Here is a 25,328-nt window from a genome sequence, read left to right as displayed (position 1 = left end):
AGCAAAGCGAGTAAATATCTTAGAGGCTGTTTGCACTTGGCGTTGACATGTGTTTTCGTCGATCGGATCACAAGTGGACGACTTTAATGCCAGGTGTAAACGGTGTTCAAAACGTTTTGAGCTCGTCCACTTTCGACCACTTTCAACCACATCCAGAGGTGGTAGAAACCACTTTCGATCGGATCGTTTTGGAGTTGCGGAACGCACATGTGGTTGAATGCGTTCGAACAGCCACACGCGACCGCCTTCTCTCTGCCCATTTATCTATTCTGAGGTATTAAACACAAGTTTTACGTCTTTTTTGACTTCTGGCGTGAACACACATTGAACCGGGCTATTTTTAGCATTTCATTGATAAAACTAAGCGGCTGATCTCCGTAGTTTCGTTTTGAAAGCGTGTGAAAGTTGCGCGATCCTATTTCATCAATTGCGCTGAAAATTCAAAGAAAGCTCTTACATACTCATGTACAAAACACTGTGCAGCATGTTTACTTGCTAAACTAGCAGTGCACTCCGACATAATATTAATTTGCGTCCATATAAACTCATAATTACTCCCGCTCGGGTTTGAATGACAGCAGAGAGACTCGCCCACCGTCTAACAGACCACCCCCTCATAGTATTCAGCATATAAGCGGTCGAAAGTGGACAAAAGAGACGGATTTAAATACCAGGTGTAAACGTAATGTGTCTCTCTCGTCCACTTGTGATCCGATCGATGAAAACACATCTTAATACCAAGTGTAAACAGCCCCTTATGGTGTGATAACATCTGAATTTTGAACATCTGTTTTGAGTGGAATCAGCGTTGTAAAATTAGATAAAGGAGAAAACTACACTTGTAGTTCTTTAAATGGTAAAAAAGAAATAGTTATTGTATGGCATTGCTGTGAAGAGCACCTTATTTTTAGGGTGTATGTTTTTCTTTAAGAAAAGAGACAAATTTGTTTTTGTTAACTGACCTCGTTTACATAAGACAAAGAGGAAACATGGGCAACTTGATGCAAATGTCAACCGGATGCTAGTTATCATTGACATTAAAATAAGCTAGTTATTTTAGTCTGTAAAGGATGGATGCACTTTTTTGGGCTTGAAAGTCGTGGACCTTGTTTTCTACCATTATAAAGCTTGGAAGAGCCACGACATTTTCTAAAATAACTCAAATAAGGTTGGCCTGAAAGAGAATGGACATGTATCTCAGATGGCTTGAGGCAGGTGAGTAAATCATGGGGTAATTTTCATTTTTAGCTGAACTATCCCTTTAACTTATTTATTTAGAAAAAAACAAACTAAGTTTGACATATATTTGCCCAGCATGTTTTCATCTCTCTCATAAGATGCTTTACTCTGATATTTCTGAGACATGTAGATGCACGTCTGATTTGTTTTCCTCCGGCAATAGGATGAAGGAATGTTGGGACTGATGGCCAAAACATACTTCAAAAACTCTTTGGGGCGGTTACCCGGACAGGGTTTAGATTAATCCTGGACTAGCCCTTAGTTATATTAGGACATTTAAGCCGTTTTTACAAACATGGCTTACAAAAAAAAAAACAATACAGGTGTACATCTTGAGACAAAACAATGGCACTGATATATGTTCAGATATGTCAGTGCAAGATGTTTTTAAATTGAGGCAGCACAAACATGCATTTTAGTCTGGGACTATGACAAACCTGTCAAGGAAACTGCCCCTTTGTGTCCCTGATACTGCATGTGAAACTCTTAACAGGTGCTGTGTTTAATAAACAAGGTTCCTTGTAATTAAGTGCATGTGACTATCTTAAATCCAGATGATTTAAAGTTAATCCAGCTAACTTTTATAAATCTCCATTCACAGTTACGTTCATTATCTGCTGGCTTTGTGTTTAAACCACTACACACATTTTTTTAATATATATTTTACCAACAATACATTGAAATTAAGCAGTACTCTTTATAATGTGGGTGGCTTATAACACTAATTAGAAAATAACATCAATTAGCTCACTGTAGTCATAACTTCCTACAAGACATTACATAAGCCTATTTTGTAAAATTGTGCACACTGGTGAATCATTTAAAACAATAATTGGGTCAGTAAAAACTTTAGCACAGTAATGAGAATCCATTTAGTGTTTAGATGGTTTCTCCTCACAATAAATCACTTGTATTTCCATTTTAGCAATTAAACATCAAACATTACAACTAGAGTGTGTTTAAGCCTATAAAGAGTACTATTATCTGAATTAAATAGGTTTGTTTGGGTGACACTACTTGTGAACGCAGTGGCAGCTGGGGCTAAAAAAAAAGAATTAAGAGGGCGCAAACAAACTTAAAATCAAGTAATGCAGGACTGTAAATATCCATTTATCAGGTGATGATGTATCATTACTGCTTAGCTAAAATGCTGTACGATTAAAGTCAACTATTAGCATGCAATACATGTACTATGAATCTATGAATTTGAGTTCAATGTGGGTCTATTATCAGTAATGAACTAAACAGGTGATCATTCACACACACACACACACACACACACACACACACACACACACACACACACACTGAAGTTGCCTAATCACAGGCCAGTATGTTGTTTTTTCCATCAATGTAGAGCAGCACAACCACAATTTGGCACTGTGTGGCAGCATCGATGGTCTGGTTGGCCTAGATTGAGAGAAACGCGCTGCTCTGTGCTTTTTGGATTATGTGTTCCCTCACAACATACAGTCCAACATACAGCTCATTCTGCATGGTTCTCGAAGTTCCCTTAAACACAGTAAGCTTCCAAAAATATTGGAGCCTCAAGATCGCACATCGGGTGAGAAGCCGTTGCGCCTTGCATTTAAAAATCTAACACATTTTCTATGAATGTAAACACAGCGGCTGTACGGCCACAGCTATAATCTCACACCACAGAGCGCCAGTTGCTATAAATAACATCATATTTGCCCAAAATCGCTAATGAATAACATAGGCTTTTATGGCGCTTGCACCTTTCAGGGAGTTGTTTTAAGTCATGAAGCCTTATTGTTGTCCACAACATTTTGGTGCCAGCAAACAAATAGCAAATAGGGAAAACTATAAAAGGTATGACTTGCATCGCACCTAGCTAGCCAACTTCATTTGCCATAAGAAGTGCTGAAAAAGCACACAGTGTAAGTTTGACCGCGATCAATTGACACATGCTGAAATTGCACGTTGGGTCGATCTGGTCCAAGCTCCTTAATCCCTTTTTTCAACTGAATGTCTTTTAAAAGGGTGGTTTTATTAGAATACAACCATATTTTCTTTTATCTCGAGATATTTCACTTGCTTCCACTGATCAGTACCGTAACTATCAGTTAAGCAAAACGTCATAATTTAACGTCATAATGGGCGGAGACAGAACTAGATATCGCACGATCATCATGTCAATTTGCGAGACCTCATGGGTCCTCGTCATTTCAGCACGCAGCCGCTCTGCAACAAATACGGAACTGGTGGGTATTGGCGGACGGCGGAGTGCAGAGCCGTAACTCACTGGGGCCGATCTTTAGCCGCTTCGCAGTTGGTGGAAATCCGGGGTAAGGGAGTAGGGGTGGGCAAATAGCCTCAAAATTATATCATGATATTTTAAGAATTTTTGCGGTAATGATATTTATGACGGTATAAAAAATTATGGAAAAGGAAGGGCAATTTCCATCCAATGAGCTGTCAGATGACAGACTACCTAATTCAAAGTGAAAATCCATTGTAAGAAATAGCATTAAAGTGCAAAAGTAGTGACACAATCACAAGGCATGAGTCAAATTTAAACAAAGTACAAACTAGAGATGATATGGTATGAAAATTTTACATCACTATGACACTATCACAGATTTTCAGTAATTTTCACAGATCCCAGAAACTTAAGTCATTAGCTAACTATTTAAAATTTTAATTTGTAAAATGATTTTACATAAGTGCACTTTTGTTCGCATAAACATCAAATAAATAACATTAAGCACATTTGGGTTTGTTAGATAAATGCTCATGTAGTTCAGATAAAAATCAAGTGAATAAATCAGATTTCCATATAAACACCTAAGAAATCAGCAAGGAGTGGACGGTGCGCCTGCGCCTCGCGGCACTCACTGAAGGGTAAAACGGTGCTTTAAACTCATCAGATCACATAATTTAATGGAAAATGAATAGAAAAGATGGATCTGTCTAATTAAATATTAAGTAAACGTGCATCAGTACAACTAGTATGTGAACATTTGTTGGATTTAAATTCAGTCATTAAAATAAGTTCCTGTCATCACAGTGGTACGAGTTGGCAGTGTTTTCCCTATATAACGCAACTCCTTAACACTTTAGTTTAACAGTGACTAAAGCAATTTGCACGGCGTTGCTCAGTTGAGTCATTCGTTTACTTTTTGGCCGCACATCACTCACTGCTGCCTGCTAGTATCTCCTCCTCGCGAACAGCTTGGTTGTACTCTCGTTGCTGACATGTTGTCTTGCTCTCAGCTGTTGTTGCTGTGCGCGTTAGGGAACGTAAATGCACCATACGTCATCACGTTGCTATATCATTGATATCATGATATGACGTTCTTTTATCATGTAAAAAATATACCAGTATTATCGTAAACGGTATGATATGGCACACCCCTATAAGGGACTCACTGAAACCGGTCCAATCACATGAGGTCAAAAACATAAAAACAATACTGATTTGCTAACAACATAAGTGGAAGGGTTTGGCGCCCCAAGCTGTCCATGGCACTTCCCTGTGACTCCGGTGTGGGATACCCTCAATTTTAACATGCCACCATCATGGCGATCAGTGTTTAATCAGATCATTGTGCATTTCATTAGCTCATTTGCATTTTAAAATACACACCCAAATATGGCAAATTTGTGCGCGCAACTAAAGTGGCAACTTTAACATGCTGTAATAAATTTTGTGTGGGGTATTATAAGCTAAAACGTAACATACGCAATCTAGGGACACCACAGACACATTTTATATCGTTAAAATTTTCTCATGATATGACCCCTTTAAATGTTTTTTTTTCTGCTCGAAATGATATTGGTCCTTTATCTCCAGGGGTACCACCAGGTGTACCTTTTGCCACTTAAGTGTCGTGAAAGGCATGTCACAAAGAATCGTTTATCTGTAATCTGCTTTATACTATCATGTTTGGAAAGGTTGTCCTCGGGATATTTTTAACCAGTCATTGGTGGGCTGTACGTTGCAAAAGGATGAGAACCCCCTGATCTATACCAAACTATTGGCCACATCCTGGCCACAATTGCATGCAATGAAATACTGCCCTTCTTCCAGTAAGTTGCATGACATTTTAAAAATTGATAATACACTATTATGTAGATTACAATAGGGTATTTTAGGATATAGTTAGACATTTTTTGTCAGTGCAATGAATAGAAAAGTGTCCCACCCTATTACAACTAAAATACTGACTCACCTTAGTCATTTCTTTAAAAAAATCAGTAAAACAGCTATATGAATAACAAATTGTTTTAAGAAACAAAGTTTTTTCAAACTCAAAAGGGGTTGTCTCAAAATCTAGTGAGCAGTCTAACTCACGTATCAAAACAACTCACTTTTCTTTCATAGCCAAACTTTTACCTCACCGTAACAGGTGAACGCAAATGCTTTCGGTTTACACAAATAAATAAAAGAACCACAAAACTTTACAAACTTCGTATCTGTTACTTCATAAGTCGTGAAATTAGAGTCTTGAATAGTTTTGGTCGTAAGATACTTTCAGATTTGCGCTCGTGCACTGGCTGACGTGGAAACACCACTCACCTGACTGGCTTTATAAAACTGTTTCCTCAGTCCGGCAACAGACATCTTCGCGTCGTCTCTTTAAATTTAACTCAAAAACTGTTTGAAAAAGAAAAAATGTTTACTTCCTAAGTGCTGTGAACTATCGCTTCTTCCTGCTCAGTTTAACCTGCCGAGCTCAGCGTCACACGAACGCTTCATTACAATCAAGGAAGCTGTCAAGCGTGCGGCGGACGCATATAAAAGCAGCGTTCTGATTGGTCGACTGCGTTCGACGTCACGATTTAATGTAAATCTAGTATTTTGTAATGTATTTATATTACATATTAAATATAATAAACGATGTATTATTAAACATGTAGTAAACTTTGTTAACTGGTAGACTGCATAGCCTGCATTGGCAAACTTCCGGGTAAACATTTATCAGTGTACAGTTGCCATGGTAATTTTTTGTAAATGATATTAAAAACACCATTGCGTGTTTGGGTATTGATTTCCTTTAGTTTTTTTTTAAGCAACCAAAAACTATTTCTAGAAGAAATTGTTATAAAATACCTCTAGTTTTTTCACATGTAGGCTATTATAGTTTTATTTTAGGATAAACATAGCATCTAAGGTGTGTCAAACTAATTGCATTAAAAGTGAGGTAGGAAAGATGACATATAAAATTAAGTACATGCTACTGTACATGTGAAAATGTAAACAAACCACAAAAGAGAACAGCATTTATTTTAAAAGAATAAAATCCATCTTTAGTTTTTATTGATTTTATTTAATTTTCTTTCATATTCTATGTCTTATACAATTCAAGCTGAAAGAACCTGTTAAAGTACATTAGCAGAAACAGGAAAGGTCTTTGACACTTTGTGATTGACATTCACAAAAATATATATATATATATTTTCTTAAATATAGCTACAGGACACAGTGATCGAGAATACAGGTCTCCTATTCGGTGCAACATGTGTATGGGTGCGTATTTGGGGGGGTATACGACAGTGTATGTGTGTGTAATATAGTCGGCAGAAAATACTGGGTGAGACAGAGACCAGCTGTCAACCTGAGAATAACTCTTTTTTTTGTGATAGACACAGTTCTACAGAAAAAAACGAAATAAACGTGGAACCACATATACTGTTGTACAAAGTGACTGATGAGACAACACAATTTCTTTGACAGAAAGGCATGCATCAAAGGCCTAGAGGTTGGGGTTGTCAAAACAACACGTTTCAAAATACATTACATAGACAGAATTCCCATATTTATGAACCACACGTTTCATTGAAGTTTCCTGAACATGGCTGGCCAGATAGAAATATGACCGACTTTCATTCTTTCCTTGAGCATTGAACACAAAATCATTTAATTTTGTCTTTTGTGTAGATTGTATGATCACTCATTCATTTGAGAATTGCCTAAAACCATTGCACAGTATATATAGTAGTACTAGTATAAACAATATTGTGAACCATGATTCAGAGGAATAGCTAAGACCTCAGTCAAAACTGCGTGGACATGCAGGTAACAAAGGAAGGACGAGATCTCGACCACAAAAATTGACATAGGGAGAGGTGATCAACAATTTACAAAATAATACAACAGAAATCACTGTCATTTTCAATGCAGCCACAGTATAACTTCATGTTCATGCTGTTTATACGTATCTGTAACCTTTGACGGACAGAGATATCCCATTGACATTCTGAATATCCGACTGTCTTTTGTGTGTGAAAACGCCACCAGGTGATCCTACTGGAGGACTGGTCTTCAGGCTGAGATTATTAGGGTTGTCCCAGAAAACATCGTTTTTATCCAGAAAACCCAATTTCGACCAGAACGGATACCTCTGGAGACCAGGTTGCAATGTCCAGCCGCAACAAACTGTGTGGAAGTCCGTCCAAAGCAAAGTTTTTTTTACCTCTCTGGTATGATTTAGCCAGCTGGTAATAGTCCTGGTTTGATCCTCCTTTAACATTCCCATTTCCAGTAAACCTGCTCCACCTTTACATCTTTCTCTTCTAAATATGCTAATTTATATACATTCCTATTTTAAAATGATCATATAAATTAAATGAAAGTTGCTTTTTTAAAAGTGGCATTTACAAGGGAGAGGATCATGGGACTGAGGTTTCTCATTACATTGAATCGATAAAAAAATAAAATAAATCTAAAAAATTTATAACAAGGAGCAGCACCAAACACTGTCAAAATGTGCCTGAGCAAACGTGTACGTACGGGGTGGAATAACCGCTTTAAATACTGTGTTCACCAAAACTTTACAGTCATGACACAGTTTGTTTTCATAAACGTCAGATTATTACACTAAAAGAGATTGAGGTATTCATCGATTTAAACAAATGTGAAAGTGATGATTTTGTGCATTTGGTTTTCATTTCTTTATCGTAAAAACAAACGTTTGGCAATGACTACACATTAGTAGTAATAATTACCAGGTTAATTGTTCAAAGAAAAAGTGATTGCATATTAAATAATAGTTAAGTTAATCCAAATATTCCAAGTTAAATACAAGTGAAGCTGTCAACTACTATAAAAAATAACCAAAACGGCTCTCAGTTTGTAAAAAACAGACAAACAAATGAAAATATTTAAAAATATATGATGACGCATTTACAATGGCAGTTTTTGGGCAACCATTTGTCCACTATAAAATGGAGATTTGTCCGTGCATTTTTGTATTTAAAAACATGGCCAACACAGCATCTAACTAATATCAAACTCAGCAGTGATAAAGTTTTGGTCCTTGATTTTTACTGAATACATGGGATTTTTTTTTTTTAGATAGTAGATTGTCAAAGTTTTTTAAAGCGTAACTTCGGACCAAAAGTGCAACATCTACATTCTGTCTCAAAACAAAATAAGTGCTATAGCCTGTGGGATACATTCATGATTCGTCTGAGGGTGAAACAACAATTGGAGACAGGAGTGATATGTACACTAAAAAAGCGATTAGGTGAGGTGACTTTTGTTTTAAACACTTCATTTAAAGGGTGTTGTGCTCTCCAGAAGGTTTATGATCTACAGTATGTGGAAGAATGGTTTGCAGCGGTCACACTAGACTTTCAGCATAAAACCCCTGAAAAACAGGATATGACATCATGCAAGTCGTCGTTTTAACAAGCGAATTTATATTGAAAGAAAATATTTGTTTAAATGTTAAAATATATAATCTTTCAAATCAGTGTTGAACAAGAGGGGATTGTGCGACATCGCTACTATTCATGTTTCCTCCATCTTGGATTTCCAAGATCTCCTACTTGTTACTGGTAAAGAATTCGCAGATCAGAGTTCAACAAAATTGAACTTTTGAACGCAGCGAGATGCAACGCACGCGATTACATGGAAGTCAATGGAATGAAAGGCATTTAATCCAAAAATCACCATATACACTCCTTTATCCTTTTGTGTACACTATACAGAATTGCCTATACATCAGCATGCAAAGGACCCTTATAATCGTTCATCTGTACATAAATGATAATTTAGGAGTGTTTCCATAAAATAAAAACAGCTAGATTAGATGGCACAATCCCAGGAATAATCCTACTGTCTACTTGTTTTTTTTCTTCAAAATAATAATTTCTGTATTGGACAGCAGGTCAGCATGGAATCTAAAATACTTTGTTGGCCCCTTTATGTTTTTACATGTAATGATCTTTTGTTTCCTCTCTTTCTACAGTGCTCTCTCTCTCTCTCTCTCTCTCTCTCTCTCTCTCTCTCTCTCTCTAACTGTTGGTGGAGTCAGGGAAGTTGATCTCGCTGCCGAAGACTTCCCTGTACAAAGGTGGGAAGTTATAAGCCGTATCTGGGTGAACCAGACGGAAGAACTCCAGCTTGTCAACGTGCAGGTTACAGATCGACTTCATCCGTGGGAGTTTAGACACCATCTGCAAACGTAAGATGACAACAGTCAGTCCGATGAATCAGTTATTCTGCACCGTTTGCAGATTCCAAACCTGTCTTAGAAAAGAAAATATAATTTAATAAATCTGTATATACAGCGGGGACACATCAGCATTTTTATCAGTAAGGGGATTTTTAAGTGGGCTATTGACACAAAATTTCCACCAAATATAGCCATCAAGCCAAATATTGAATTCATACAAAGAAATCAGAGCATTTAAGTATACAAGTTGAGTCATAATAAATAAAGTGAAATGACACAGGGAATAAGATTTGGCCACCAGATATAGCCACCAGATATAGCCATCAAACCAAATTTTGAATTCATACAAAGAAATCAGAGCATTTAAGTATAGAAGTTGAGTCATAATAAATAAAGTGAAATGACACAGGGAATAAGATTTGAACACACTTTATTTAATACTTTGTAGAAAAGTCTTTGTTGGTGATTACAGCTTCTAGGCGCCTCTTGTATGGAGAGACCAGTCATCTGCATTGCTCAGGAGTGATTCTGGCCCATTCTTCCACACAAATGGTCTTTAAATCTTGAAGGTTCCTTGGGCCTCTTTTATGAACTTTGATCTTCAGTTCTCTCCATAGATTTTCTATGGGGTTAGGTGATTGACTGGGCCATTCGAGCAAGAAAACCACTTCATTGTTTCCTTGGCCTTTCATTTTCAGCTTTCTGGTGGATGGCAGCATATTTTTATCCAGAATGTCCCGGTATATTTCTCCATCTATCCTGACTTCAATAATATGAAGTCTGCCAGTACCCCTTGCTAAAAAGCAGCCCAAAACCATGATGCTTCCACCCCCAAACTTATCTGTTTGTATGGTGTTCTTGGGGTGGTTGGCAGTGCCATTTCTTATCCAAACATGGTGCATAGAATCACTGCCAAAAAGTTCAATTTTGCTTTCATCTGTCCATACTATGGTAGTCTACCAATAATTCGCAGGCTTCTCCAAATGCTCTCTCAAACTTTAACAGTTTGTTTTTTGTTCAGCAATGGAGTCTTGCATGATGAGCGTGCATGGATGCCATGGCGATTCAGTGCATTGCTTATAGTTTTCTTTGAAACAACAGTACCTGCTGATGCAAGGTCTTCCTGAAGTTCTGCCCGAGTGGTTCTTGGCTCTTGGAGAACTCTCCTGATTATTCTTTGGACACCTTGGACACGAGCACCAGATCGTGGGCGGTATATGGAGAAGTGATCGCTACCACAGTGCTCACAGGAACAATCACCATTCTGCAAATGTGCCAATAACAAATCCCATCAAAATGCTTTTCAAAAAAAATACTACAAAGATCTTGAGAGAGTTCTTTTCTTTTACCCATCATGAAGTCTTTCCTGTGTGCCTCCTGGGTAATGATAAGCCGTTAGGCCTTCAATTAGGACTAAAGCAGCTGATATCTATTAGTACTGATAGGGCAGGGTTTCACTCTGAATACTGACAGATTTCAGGTGATCTCCTGGCTTTCTATGCCATTTTGCACCTTTTTCTCTTCATGTGTGCAATACTTATTCCCTGTATCATTTCACTTTATTTATTATGACTCAACTTGTATACTTAAATGTTCTGATGAATTCAATATTTGGCTTGATGGCTACATCTGGTGGACAGATGGTTAGAAATCCCCTTACTGATGCTGATGTGTCAAATACTTATTTTACCCACTGTATGTATCCTGCAGCGGCACAATATCATGCATAGGTTGCATGCAACTAAAAAGCAGAACAAGATCTGATAAATAAATTGCTCACTCCCAGTGTGACTAAAGAAGTCATAGTGTCAGATTAAACACTGTGGTTTAGGTAGTTATCAGGTTAAAGTACAATAACAGGATGTAACACTTAATACTTTTCCTCACTTATGCAAGTACACTTTATAGTTACATTTATGCATGTGACTTACATTTCACTCAGTTCCCTAAAAGAGCCTTATATAAATATACCCCAATGCATATTACTGTATTAAAACAAGTTCTTTCAGTCATATCTGACTTAAAAATGAACCGAGAGCCATTCGTAGATTTATAGATACATTACTGAGACACCTTAAATAAATGTTAGTCTTTGTTGGATTTAAGCATTTTACACTATTTTATTTTTCTTGACGTACTCACACAGACAGACGCAGTGGTCAGATTTGTTTTAACATATGTCTCTTCAAACAAGACTCTGGTTACAAACCTTGTCCAGCTTCTCAGTGGCGGCCCCGCTCATGTGCAAGCTGTGCTGCAGGGCCACGTAAACCTTTTCCTGAAGCTTCTGAACCTTCTGAGATTCTGTCAACCACGGCCGATCTGATAAATGCAGTGATTGAAACTGTGAGCGCATGTAGCATATCATTTTGCTGAAGCAAATACACAAGGGTTTCAAAAACAAGGATTTAACTATTCCACCAAATGGGTCTCTAAGGCCGCATTTACATTGCATGTTTGAAGTGACTCAATTCCAATTTATTTCTTTCAAGTGGCACAGATCAGATTAGACCCATGGACGTGTAATCAGGAAAAAAAGCGCGTAGATTCTGATATTCTCCGGTCAGTTTTAGGCCTCATTCATATGTGGAAATAAATCGAATATGAATCGGATACATGCGGATATTCTCAGCTCATGGCTCCACTTAAAGTAATGTGGAAGTTTTATGTCTTGTTTTGTGTCTGTGTCCATTGGATATCGCAACATTTTACTTCCTCAGTGGTTTAAGCTGTTCCGGGTCAGTATGTCTACCTTGAATTGTTTCGCCATGTGTTTAGTGTAAATGCTGATATCGGATATAGTCAACAAATCGGAATTGGGCATCAAGATCTGCAGTGTAAAATCAGGCTTAATTGGTACCAGACACAGGCATGAGCATCTTACCTGGTGCCAGCAGGACGGCAGCACTGAATAAAGCCATTTCTTCTTCACTCAACTGCAGACGGCTCAGGTTTTTAGCCAGTTCAAAGACTGCGTTTACCAGGTCATCACACCCTAGACATAAATACACACACGTGTTACTGTACTGATGGGTTACTTAACCACACATTTGTAGAAGTTTTTCCTTTGCGTAACATACACAGACACAAAAAAACTGTGTTTACATGGATCCACGAAGACAAGGAAATCCTCTGTATTACGTGTGCAGGCCAGTAGATGGCGATGTTACTTTGTAAAGAAACACTGCAAGCCTGCGCACATATGCATTCTTCTACAGGCCAAAAATATATATAATTAAGACCAAAGCTGCTACAAACACTACCTCCATCTAAAATGAGATGATATTAACTGAATGCTTTCAGCACATATACATTCATCAAATAATTTTTACATCAAATCCACTGAATTCTGGCCTCAGGCCATTTAAAAATATCCTTTTGTTGACAGAATTTATTAAAGGGACAGCCCACTTTTTAAAAATTAGGGCTCATTTTCCAGCTCACCTAGAGTTAAACATTTAATTTTACCATTTTGGAATCCATTCAGCTGATCTCCGGGTCTGGCGCTAGCATAGCTTAGCATAATCTATTGAATCTGATTAAACCATAAGCATCGCGATAAAAATTAACCAAAGAGTTTCGATATTTTACCTATTTAAAACTTGACTCTTCTGTAGTTACATCGTGTACTAAGACTGACGGAAAATTAAAAGTTGTGATTTTCTATGCCGATATGGGAGGAACTATATCAAAACTCTTTGATTATTTTTGAGCGTGATGCTAATGGTCTAATCAGAATCAATGAATTATGCTAAGCTATGCCAAAAGTGGTAGCGCCAGCTGAGATCAGCTGAATGGATTCCAAAACTGTAAAATTTAAATGTTTAACTCTAGGGGAGCTCTAAATTGAGCATATTTTCAAAAAAAGTGGAGTGTCCGTTTAAGAGTCTGATAAAAAACATTTAGCGGATTTTGCATCTGAATGAAGAAACTGTGATTAATATCACTTATTGGAAATGTATGGATGAATTAAGTGCATTGCATTGTGGGAAAAAGTACCCCGCACAGCATGAGCAGGTTAATGTAATGCACATGACCAAGTATGCCATCTATATAGTATAAATGCATATTATCCATACTACACACTACACTGCCAAAATTTTACATTTTATTGCAGTATGTTAATATGAGCAAACCCAGAGACTCACCAAGAGCTTTAAAGAGCTGAGGGCTGGCAAACTTTCCGTCAAAATACATAGTGTTATTCGAAGAGTTGTAAGCGCGACACATTCGTATCAGCAGCACTTCCAAACATCCTGGAACAGTAATAGAAAGAAAGACAGCAGCAAAAAAAAAAAATAAAGGGGAGGAAGAGACAGACAGATAAAAGGATGATAGGATAGAGAGGAGACAGGAGCAACAGAAATATGCTCCATCATGCAAAAAAATAAAAAACAGACATTTGTAATTATTTTGTTTTTCAAATAGTTGAAAATCAAATGTCATATATTTCCATGACACCAAAATGTAGCGTCATCATGAAGGGATTTGTTCAGGGATATCATTTTTCATATGGTACGCACAAAAAACAGAAGTAGATAGAATGTTGGAGAAACAAACACAAAAGGAGACAAACATTAGTTTATAGTTCAACAGTTAACACAGAATATTGTGGACAGAAAATTAAAATGATTAAAAATGTCTGCATTTGTGCATAATAAAAGCATACTGAAAAACACCTGCAATTATCTAATCACAAATATTATCATAACACTATTAAAAATAATAGAGACTTAGTGTACATTAAAAATGCCACATCATGTCGTTGACTGGGTAAATTAATACAAGCAATAAATCTGGTGTCTAATCTGGGATTAGTAATGTGTAATCTGTATGAGATGAAGACGGCACTGACCTGCTTTGAGCAGGATAATCTGGTCATTCTGACAGAGGTCCATAAACCCAGAGATGCGCTTGGCAAACTCCACAACATACTGGATGGCGTTCGTGAGGTGCAGGGCACAATGTTGCCACATCCATTCTGCGGACTGAACAAGCACAGATTTAGACACATTTAAAATAGTGATGTAACTTTTTAAGAAATGTCAAGCCTCCACTTTTTAGATATTTACATTTGTGCATTTATCCAACTTAACGTGCATTGCAAGCTATACATTTGATCTGTATGTGTGTTTCTTTGAAATCAAACCCATGACCTTCAGAGCTGCTAACACAATGCTCTACCAACTGAGCTACATATGTACCTCTGCAAACATTTTTGCACAACCTAAAATACATTCCTTCAGGTACATATCACTGGATCTTTTCCGATGTATTGTTCACAAGAGGCGTTTTTTCTCCATTTTGATGCTACTTTATTAAAGTTTAATTTAAATAAAACACAGGTGAATAATGCATACAGATTTTTATCATTTATTACCGTACCTTTTGCAAGTTGCCAATATGATTCCTGTAAACAACAAGTTCTTGACATTGGCCGAACACGTTCATACAGCAAAATAATATATTTTCTGGGCAAAAATTTGTATGAAATATATGCTAAATACATTTTGTATATTTTTATATATTTTGAAATTAGAAATGTATTTGTTTATTTAATGTATTAGTTAAATTAAATTAAATTAAATTAAATTAAATTAAATTAAATTAAATTAAATTAAATTAAATTAAATTAAATTAAATTAAATTAAATTAAATTAAATTAAATTACTAATACATTAAATAAACAAATACATTTCTAAATTCAAAATATCTTTTTATTTGCCAAAATATAAATGTTTGTAAAGTATGTATGAGATCTAAAAGTACATTTTTGCAGTTAATATACTTCATTTTAACCTTTCAAACTTGTTATGTTTCAGGTTTGTAAAATACAACGTTGTTCTTCTTAATTTCAATGCAACGTAAATATTAAATATATTTATTTAAAAAAATATATTTTAAAATATCAAAAAATGGCCAAAAATATACTGGTATAAAATATATTGTTGGGCCATTTTTTTGTATATTTTGAAATATATATATTAAAATTAATATTTTGCCATATGGGAAACCTGGCAACGTCAAACATCTATCAACCATAGTCACACAAGCATGAACTGAAGTATATTAGAGCTGCTGAAACAAACTGATAAAATCGACAAGAATCTTTTTTTTTTAAATACTTGTTAACAAATTTCATTATCGGTTAATTGTTGTGATGTCACATTCACTCCCGCACCACCATAGTTTTTGGACAGGGATACACGTCTGCTTCACACAGCGCGAGTTGTGCACTTATTATTATAATCTTCTTATGCTATGTACACACCAAACGCGTACCATCGCGTTGCTCGCTCTAGATTACTTGCGTGATTTAACTTTAAGCGCGTGTTTTCGCAGCATCGCACTGCCCAATTGGCATCGCCCCACGCGAGGACGCGTCTGATCACGTCTTTGCATTGAATTTGTATGGAATCTACTCACGCAAATCGTTGAACTCGCGTTTGGTGTGTATGCCCCATTACAGATGTTTTACTATTTAAAAGCTGCACAAACTTTTTGTATATAAGGCTTAAAATATCAAAATCAGAAAGATAAGTAAAATTCTAACTTTTAAAAGTACACTTTTACACGTGAATGCCCTATAATTTAGGATTGTATTTAGCTATATTAGGTGAAAAATCGAATAAAATATTTAGGTTTTATCAGATTAGCCGATTAATCGAAAAATAATCGCCCGATTAATCGATCATGAAAATAACCGTTAGTTGCAGCCCTAAAGAATATACTCCAATTATGTCCAGTATTGTTTGCTTTGTAACCTCTAATGAACCAGCATCAAAACGAAGAAAAAACAAGTGGACACTCCAACCGAAAGGTGCAGAGATATGTATAAGGAATAACATATTTAAGGTTATAAAGAAATGTATTCTGAGGTACGTGATTCCATAATTCATTTATGAGCTAATGTTCACATTCAATGACATTCACATGATCTAGTACATTTATGTAGCTGCAAATTTACCTTGAGCTGAAAGCTGCGAGTTTCTTCGGGTGTGTAGAGGTTCCAGGTCAGTTTCTTCAACTCATCTGTGCTGTACTGACACGTCTCCAGGTGAGACTTCACGACATTTTGAGTGATCCGCTCTAAACACAAATGCACACAATCAATATAAGCACAAATCTGTTCTCTCAATTCATTAAAGCGAATCTATAAAGGTAGCTTACCTATATTATTTAGTGAGAAGTTGTCTGGTAAGGACCCCAAGATAGAGTGCATAAGTCGACTATTTTCAGACAGCATGTACTCATGCTTCCCATTACCAGCTTCTGTGAAATCTACAGTGCTCGGCTCTGGCGAACTCTGACTTGACGAGCTTCCCACGCTCCCGGTTCCGCCCCCTAGTATGTCGAGATCGCAGTATTCTCTCGCCTCCTCCGGTGTCAACGGTAGGTCGAAAAGCAAACCGTCGGGCAGCGTGGCGATGTCATCCAGGTCGCTGAGGGCATCGCTGGACTCACCGCTGCTGTAGGGCCGGCTGTGCGCGCTGTCTTCACTCGTTTCCTCGCGGCCGTGCGGTTCTAGACCGCCCCCCAAACCTGCCAGACAGTCCTGAGACAGCTGTTGGTGCCGCTGCACCTCTGCATACAGACTATCTCGCTGTTTCTTTGACATGCGCCCAAACTTCACCGCTGCAGAAAGTAAACAAGAGAAAGTTAAGTATCGTCCAACATTTAGACACAAGCATTCAACATTTAGACACAAGCTCACCATCACGACTCATGCCGAGCGCCAGGCACTTCTGCAGGCGACAGTGTTGGCATCGGTTTCTATTGGTTCGGTCGATCATACAGTTTCTCTGTCGCGAGCATGAGTACATGGCATTGTTCTGCTGGCTGCGTCGGAAAAAACCCTACAAACAATAAAGACGTTATCCAATTGTACTGAATGACTCAAACAAGGTGCGGCTTTTCTTGGGCGTGTCTTTGTGTTGAATGACATATTTATTGATATAAACATATTTAGTGATATAAACTGACTCAGAAATAGGGACAGACTGCATAGTTTGTATATTTGCATAGTAAAATTGATGTGGGATTATAGATTTCTTACCTTGCATCCTTCACACGTGATTACTCCATAATGAATTCCAGAGGATTTGTCACCACAGATTTTACAAGGTATAATCTCAATTTGAGCTGTAATAAAAACACAAAATCTTTATATATCTTCTTATAAATAAACACACAAGTCCTTAATTATTATTCACACATCATCATTAAATAATCAAAATAAAGAAAATGCATTGAGTGTCATGTAACAAAAAGCACACTTTGCATGCAGTGGTGACGTGAAAAACAAAACAAAGCTGCAGCAACTTGCATAAAAACATCCTCCATTTTGTCTTTCTGGTTCGTCTGTCAGCTGAAAGCAATGACCAAGATAAACAGTGGCATGCCATGGAAAAATCGGTAAGCCCTCAGGTGCCCCTCCCATACTGCTCTCTGTGTTATATAACCTTCGTCTGCAAACATTCCACTAACACGCCATTCAGGGATGCTCAGTCTAATAATGGAGAGACCCCGCCCCCTTCTGTTTCTGCCAGCCTACTGGATGTTGCCTGAGCAGCTGCGTCTGTGATTGGTTGATTCCGAGTGTCACTTCATTCATCTTGGTTCTAAGCCCATGTGGACTCGCTGTCCTACTGACATACTTTCTCAGTGAAAAAGGGGAGGGCTATTATGGGCGGATCCATGGCACACGCAATTTGAATAGACCTTTCCCTAACACTGTCTTAAGGTGGAACCAGTCACAACAGATACATACATGTCTCTTTTACACAGCAATGAACTAATATGTGACCCTGGACCACAAAGCTAGTCGAAAGGGTACATTTTTTGAAATTGAGATTTGTACATCATCTAAAAGCTGAATGAATAAGATTTGATGTAGGGTTTGTAAAGATAGGACAATATTGGCAGAGAAATTATTTTTTGAAAATCTGGAATCTGAGGGTGCAAATAAATCGCCTTTAAAGTTGTACAAAAGAAGTTCTTAGCAACACATATTACTAATGATATATATATTTGATATATTTACTGTAGGAAATTTACAAAATATATTTTCGTAATATCCTAATGTTTTTTGGCATAAAAAATCGTACATTTTATTATAATATATATTATGATTTTGTGGTCGAGGGTCACACAGGACTGATTCTCATAAAGAGCAGCAAATATATTTATATAAATTATACACACATAGTTAACATGAACCAACAATAAGCGATATTTGCTCAGCATTTAGTTATCTTTGTTAATGTTAGTTAATGTCAATACAATTGTTCATGTTATTTCATTGTGAATTTCATATTTTTTATTTAAATAATGTTATAATATTGTTATAAAAATTTAATTATATTGTTAGTTAATGTTAAAGAGCAACTATCATCAGATTTACGATTTTACATTTAGTTTAGCGTGTACATGTGTATTAGTGCATGTTAATGATATGCAGAAGGTAATCAATGACGCAAGTTATTGTCTCAAACTTAAATCTCTTTTCTTGGACTACAATACACACAGATTGTAGGCAACAGTTTACTTCCTTGAGGTGGACAAGACCGACATTATCATAATTCCTACCACTTTGGATTCACAACCTGTAAGTTAACTTCTGTTAGCATTGCATTGTGACCGAATCTTTTAAACATGGTAAAGAGCTCCATATTTCCTGGCTGACGTCAGTATTCAGGCCAATCACAACGTACAGATTAGCAGCTTAGCGTTGTTTTTTTAGCAATGAAATAATATTATATTATAGGTGCACTTTAACTAATGCATTAACTAATATTAACCTTAGTGTTACCTCCTAAGCATTTTTGTCACACCTCAGGACTTTGAAACTAAACTAAAGGATTAAAGGTGATTAAAATAATGTCCAGTATACATTTGTTTAAATTTTAACTTTAAAGCAACACTATGTCGTTTTTTTACCTTTAAATAATGTCTCTAAAATTATTTCAGTGATAGAACAACTTTTAACTGGACAAATTGTTCTGTTGCTGCAACCTGAGCAGCCTCCTAGCTGCTACAAGCACACTCTGAAAGTGGCGGTGGAGGGTAGGAAACAAAGCCCCGCCCCTCCCCCTGCCTGCAGAAGAGTGTCTGATACCAGGCACTGTTGCGCTTTTCAACCACATGGGGGAGCTGTAAGTCATTTTTACATGGAAACTACATAGTGTTGCTTTAAATATTAACAAAAAAATAAACAAGATCACCCTTTTCCACAGTTGCCATAAATGAACAATACACTGTAAAACATTTCTGTAGAAATTATAGTATTAATGGCAACTAGCTGCCAGTAACTTAATGTAGATTTTACATTTATGTAATGTACTGGCAACAGTTTCAGTCTTTATCTTCTAAAGTAAGTTATTGGCAACCAGCTGTATAATTACAGCTAATTTTTTACAGTGTACAAAGAGGGCATCCAAAAATGAAAATTCTGTAATTATTTATTCACTTTCATGTTACAGACCTGTATAAATTTCTTAATTATGTTGAAAACAAAGGAAGATATTTTAAGCAACTGAGTAATTTTCTTCCTACTATGGAAGTCAACGGTGTTCCTGTTTCCTGCTTCATTAGAAATATCAGCAAAACACAGACTTTACAAGTTTCTAGCAACATTTTCATTTTTGTGTGAACTCTCCTTTCAATATACAGCTTTACACAGTAAAGTGATGATATAACACAAGAGCAGAGATCAGATTAAGCAGAGCATAACAGATTTAACCAAGCAAGCGCTTGAGGATTTACAGTGCCCTCCATTAATACTGGGACAGTAAAGACAAAATTGCTTTGTTACAAGACATTTATAAGTTAAATATGAGGCAAAATGTAACATTTTATTTGATTGTGTTTTAACTCATACATGCTTTAGCATCAATAAACAACTACCTTCCATTCTGAGTGACAGTAGTGTGTTATCACCAAATGCAAGATTCAGACTGCAGAAGTGATGGATCAAACTAATACTACACATTCTCTGCTTTTCATATGTGAACAATTAATACATTAGGACACAGCTCATCACATACGCAACCCAGGCAACAATGTCGGTTAGTAGACACGCCCCTTACTGCTGATTGGCTACAAGTGTGTTTTGGTACTCGGCCCGGTTTTCCAGTGTTTTTCAAAAATCATGCTTAAAATACAAGCATGCTGTTCTGTTGAGTTGATAAATGGTATATGTAAAAAGGTGAAAAATAAAATGTGACATTCTGTACTTTTGTCTCATATTTATCTTGTAATGTTTAGACATTTCGTGACTCCACAGCAAACAGAGCAATTTTGATGTATTGTCCCAATACTTATGAAGGGCACTGTCAATGGAAATGACCTCCTTATAGCGAGAATCTGTTCGGAGAAAAATCTGTGCAGTGCAGAATGAGTCATCAACATTTTTGATCCATCTTTCTGACGACAGTGACTTAAAATGTTTCATTATTCCCTTTGTTACTTAAACTCAGCCATGAGTCAATCATGTTAAATAATGTTTTTGTCTTACATAAAACAATGTAATATAGATCAAATGTTGTAGGGTTACTAACAGTTTTTAAATAGAGAGTTCACCCAAAAAATGAAAATTCTGTCATCATTTACTCACCCTCATGTTCTTGTAACAAACCAATTTGTTTATTCTGCTAAACAAAAATGAAGATATTGTAAGCAATGTTTTTAACTAAACTGATTTTGAGCACCATTAATTATTTATTCCTACAATGAAAGTCAGTGCTGCTCCTGCATTCTGCTCGATTCACAAAACATAAATGTATACAGGTAACAACTTGAGGATGAGAAAATAATGACAGAATTTTTAGGTTAACTATCCCTTTAAGCAACCAGTTGTAATGGCACTTTATAAACTATTAAGATTTATAGCTGTCCTGTATATTTAATGCATGTATGATTTCAAATAACAAATTATTTTTTTCTTAGACTCATACAACTCGCTCCTTCGTCACAGTGATGAGCGTAAGGATTTTTGACAATGTGGTTTGCGTATGTATGCCAGAGTAAAGAACAATGAGTTACAGTAATACCTCGCCTGTTTTACATAATACACCCGTTCTCACGCAGTGACATGACAATCCAGTGTGAAACGGTCAAAGTGTCAGTCACTTTAGGTTATGCTTCGTACAATATGTTCCAGCTGTCTGGACATTGCAGACCAAAGGTCAACGACTATATTACTGCCAAACCAAACATTAGAAGAGGCATATGGCTACACTCCAAAATAAGACATTATGACCTTTATCAAACGACCTTTTTGGAAAAAATGCTTTATGGGTTAATTAGTGTGTGTGTGTGTGTGCGTGCGTGCGTGTGTGGCATCTCTTTGACAGAAGGTGAGTATCGTCATATTGGTATTGTGTAACATGGGTGGAGGCGGGTACAAATAGTAACCACATAACAGCTACACAAATCACAAAATGAAACTAAAGACTTTGATCATCATGATTAATGTTAAAGATTTAAGATTAAATATTTTACTCAGCTTATTTAAATTAAATGACCAATTGATGAGTTTCCATAAGGTTACATTATAACAGAAGACAGACGTTCAAAGACATATCAAGATTTACGTAAAAAATATTTCTGAATAGTGTTCAGATTGTCTCTAAACTAGACCGGCTGTTTTCAGATTATATTATTTGGTGACACCGATCAAGACACACAGTGCTTTCATGCTCAGCTGCCTAGTGAATATAAGCCATGTAGTGTATATTTAAACAGAGCCCCACCTCACGACAGTGTGCCCGGACATGTACACTTGCAACTAGCTTTGACATTTGTCCATGGACTAATGAACCGAGAAAGAAAATCCTCACTTTGTGCTTACAGACAAAAGAAACCCAACATGTTTGGGCCACCAGTTAAGTGAAAAGAAAACGAATTACAATTGCAATATTTACTCGGGACAAAGGTGCAATATTTACAAGAGAAAGGTCAACTCCATCTGATTATTCTTAACTTTTTGTCAAGACAAAGTAATGCCTATACTGTTTGAGATCACATATTTATTATAATTTCTTTTTACATAAAATGTAAAAATAAAAAAAATAAAATGTTTTTTAAGAGGTGTGTTCTCAATTTTTCCACGTAACCATACTAAATTAAAATTACATTACATTACATTACATAAATAACTTGACCACATGCTACAATTGACAAATCAGAACATTCTAACAAGTATTTTTTATTTATTAAAATGTATTAGATTTATTCATATTAATTATATAAACATCTACCAATATTGTAGAATTTGTAAAATAAATTCTAAAATAAATAATGTAAAATTATGTTTTATGCCAAAACCGATATTTATTGACAACATTGGCATGCATTAGTAGCATAAAAACGTCATTTTAATTTTGGTCTTTTGTCAATGTCAAAATAAGGATCGAATCTTAGAAGTCATGATCAAACTCAGGTTAAAGGCTGTGTCGATCACAAACAGAGCGCGTGGGTTTGCACAACTTTATCGAAGCCCCGCCTCCTCCTTCCCGGTTTCCGCCTGTGAATGTTGCTGTGTAATCTTCAGTGACATAACTAGGTCAGTAGAACAGCCGAATCTAAAAAGCTCCTCACACAGCCGGCCATGCTGCTTTCACAAAACAACAACACGGTAGACACCCCCCCCCCCGACATTTACATACAACCATATCACATTAGCACTGAAGGATTTACAGTAGGCTATACTATCAACAAATATCTTCTAATATTTCTATGAACTTCATTGCCTTTAAAAGTGCTTTTTTGCGTCGTGCGTATTTTCAGCGTATGTATTTACGCAATTATTTGGTTTTGTCGTAAAGAAAACACTCCATAGATTTTACTCATAACCATAATGAAACAATTAAACATTGACACAGCTTTACCAAGCCAAAAATTGCGTCAGAATTTCAAACTCGCGTTGTGCTACGTTGTAACATAATAAACATCAAACAGAGCGCCGAAGAACATCGCGTTATACGCGCTAAAAAGCAAGAATGATGTCACGGAGAGAAAACAAGTAAAACGACAATAAATATTAATCTACTGTACATGTCTGCTTATTTCAATCTGTCAGTAATATCTGCACATCGTTAGAGTCAAATATCCTGCATGAAAATTCACGTCTGTCAAAATCTCTTCTCGTATTAACTTACTTTACAATTCTGCGTACTTTTATAAACTGCACAGTCGACTAATAACCAATAAATGGCAAACATCTTACCTCTCATTTTGTTGAAAGGTTTGTTGAAAGGATGCGGAGCAATATTTTGACTTAGGTGAGACGGCCACGACAAAATAACTTTTCAGGTCCGACTGTGAACATTGTAATAACATAGGAGAGATCCTCAAAGTAAGTTTGCGTCCTTGAATCGGTCTTCTGTCGGCTCGCGATGTGTTACGCTTTGAATTGTGCTCTCTCTCACTCTACCCTGCTAACCTACTTTCTGACGCGTGGACTCTCACATGATCTCGAGCGCTTTCGCCTGGTCCTCACGGGGACGCGCATCCCTTCAGCGCTTAAGGTGGGACGAGCAATTACTTAACCGTAATGTATTTTACGGTTGTATTTGATTTGATTTATTATGCTGCTTATTATAACCATGTTTTTGCACTGACATTGAGCATAGTTTAAAATAAGACCTAACCCTTGGTGAGGATGTCACACAAAACTGGTTATTAAACTGGAGCTTTATTAATACTAGAACAATTATTTTTGTTCACATTCTCATTCTTAAGCACATTTAGGTTCCCATAGGTCCTTAAGACCCTTAGGGACCCTTCAATTATTTAAATGCAATGGGTATTTAACTGTTGTTTATACTGAAATGTTTTTGTCTGATTTTTTTTCCGAGTATAATTGTAATGACTCACTGAATCATATTTACAGTCTACAGCGCACGGGAAACACAATAAGTCACATTATAATGTTAAATGTGTTTAAAGCTGTTACCAGTGCCTTGTTATTTCCTATGTGCACACCCATTAGCAGCTATTTGAGGTTTATTATGCAAAATGGGCTCTTTTATTAAATCACTATCCTTGTAGAAGAAAATGACTGAGTCATTAGATATAAATAAGGTCCTTTAATGGTCCATTAATCTTTGTGTATCTGCTGAACAGCGACATGATTTATTATTTATTATTAATTTCTTTTCATTCATTCAACCGTATACAAAGATAGAATAACATGAGTCTTTCATGTATTATTATATATCGGAAACATTTGTATATACAGTAACATCTTATGACAAAAAAGAAAACTGTTGTGAGCCAATTTTCTGAATAATAAAAGTTGAGTCATGCGATGCCAAGAAATAACCCAAGTGCCTATGTGTGCAAATCATTTATGCTCCTTTCAAGCTCCTAAATGGCAGCAATGACGAGTGCAGAAATAAACTGTGATGCAATTTTATGGCAGCGGCTCTTATGAAACACACAGCGATTAGTAAGTAGGTTAGTGGAACAAGTCAGACAGCACACAATGTGCTACTCTCTCCATGGCTCCTCCCCATCAACCTCTCTTCAATTCCCATCCTCACCTTAAAGCTTGAGGTCCTATAGGATTTGCTCGTTTTCATGTTGTCTCTTTTTATGATACAGTCTGTTTACCAGACAAGCCCGCAGGGCTCCTGCTATTCTGTATGTCTTTCATCTGTT

The 25,328-nt window shown here is 36.6% G+C and overlaps 2 protein-coding genes across 3 annotated transcripts in view; both read right to left on the bottom strand.

Annotated features, from left to right (window-relative positions):
* Window positions 1-5,992, bottom strand: part of sh3gl1a (SH3-domain GRB2-like 1a) — a 31,754-nt gene extending 25,762 nt beyond the window's left edge. The window contains exon 1 of the mRNA XM_055201309.2: window positions 5,783-5,992. Coding sequence (XP_055057284.2) covers window positions 5,783-5,827 — 45 coding nt within the window. The 5' untranslated portion in view covers window positions 5,828-5,992. The remainder of the gene's footprint in view (window positions 1-5,782) is intronic.
* Window positions 5,993-6,486: 494 nt separating this feature from the next.
* Window positions 6,487-24,144, bottom strand: rorcb (RAR-related orphan receptor C b). Of its 2 annotated transcripts, none has more exons than XM_055201307.2 (10): window positions 23,893-24,144; window positions 17,722-17,807; window positions 17,380-17,521; window positions 16,836-17,300; window positions 16,633-16,754; window positions 14,521-14,653; window positions 13,814-13,921; window positions 12,550-12,660; window positions 11,875-11,987; window positions 6,487-9,666 (listed from the first exon to the last, which is right to left on the bottom strand). In XM_055201307.2, the coding sequence occupies exons 1-10, from the start codon at window positions 23,897-23,899 to the stop codon at window positions 9,505-9,507; spliced, it is 1,449 nt and encodes a 482-aa protein (XP_055057282.1). In that variant the 5' UTR covers window positions 23,900-24,144; the 3' UTR covers window positions 6,487-9,504. The 2 variants fall into 2 exon arrangements, with proteins under 2 accessions (XP_055057282.1, XP_055057281.1); XM_055201306.2 differs by lacking the exon at window positions 23,893-24,144 and adding an exon at window positions 17,992-18,427.
* Window positions 24,145-25,328: the final 1,184 nt, after the last annotated feature.

Source organism: Misgurnus anguillicaudatus, chromosome 2 (assembly GCF_027580225.2).
Source record: "Misgurnus anguillicaudatus chromosome 2, ASM2758022v2, whole genome shotgun sequence".
Lineage (NCBI taxonomy): Eukaryota > Metazoa > Chordata > Actinopteri > Cypriniformes > Cobitidae > Misgurnus > Misgurnus anguillicaudatus.
Note: the sequence above shows the minus strand (reverse complement) of the source record. Positions and strands in the feature narration are given on the sequence as shown.

Bases quoted from the DNA above. Each gene is read 5' to 3' on its own strand.
- rorcb (XM_055201306.2), bottom strand. From the start codon at position 18,070: ATGGCATGCCACTGTTTATCTTGGTCATTGCTTTCAGCTGACAGACGA. The intron at 17,522-17,721 runs GTAAGAAATCTA...TATTGTTTGTAG, and splicing joins TCACGTGTGAAGGATGCAAG to GGTTTTTTCCGACGCAGCCA. The intron at 14,654-16,632 runs GTAAATTTGCAG...GTGCTTGTTCAG, and splicing joins CTCGCAGCTTTCAGCTCAAG to TCCGCAGAATGGATGTGGCA.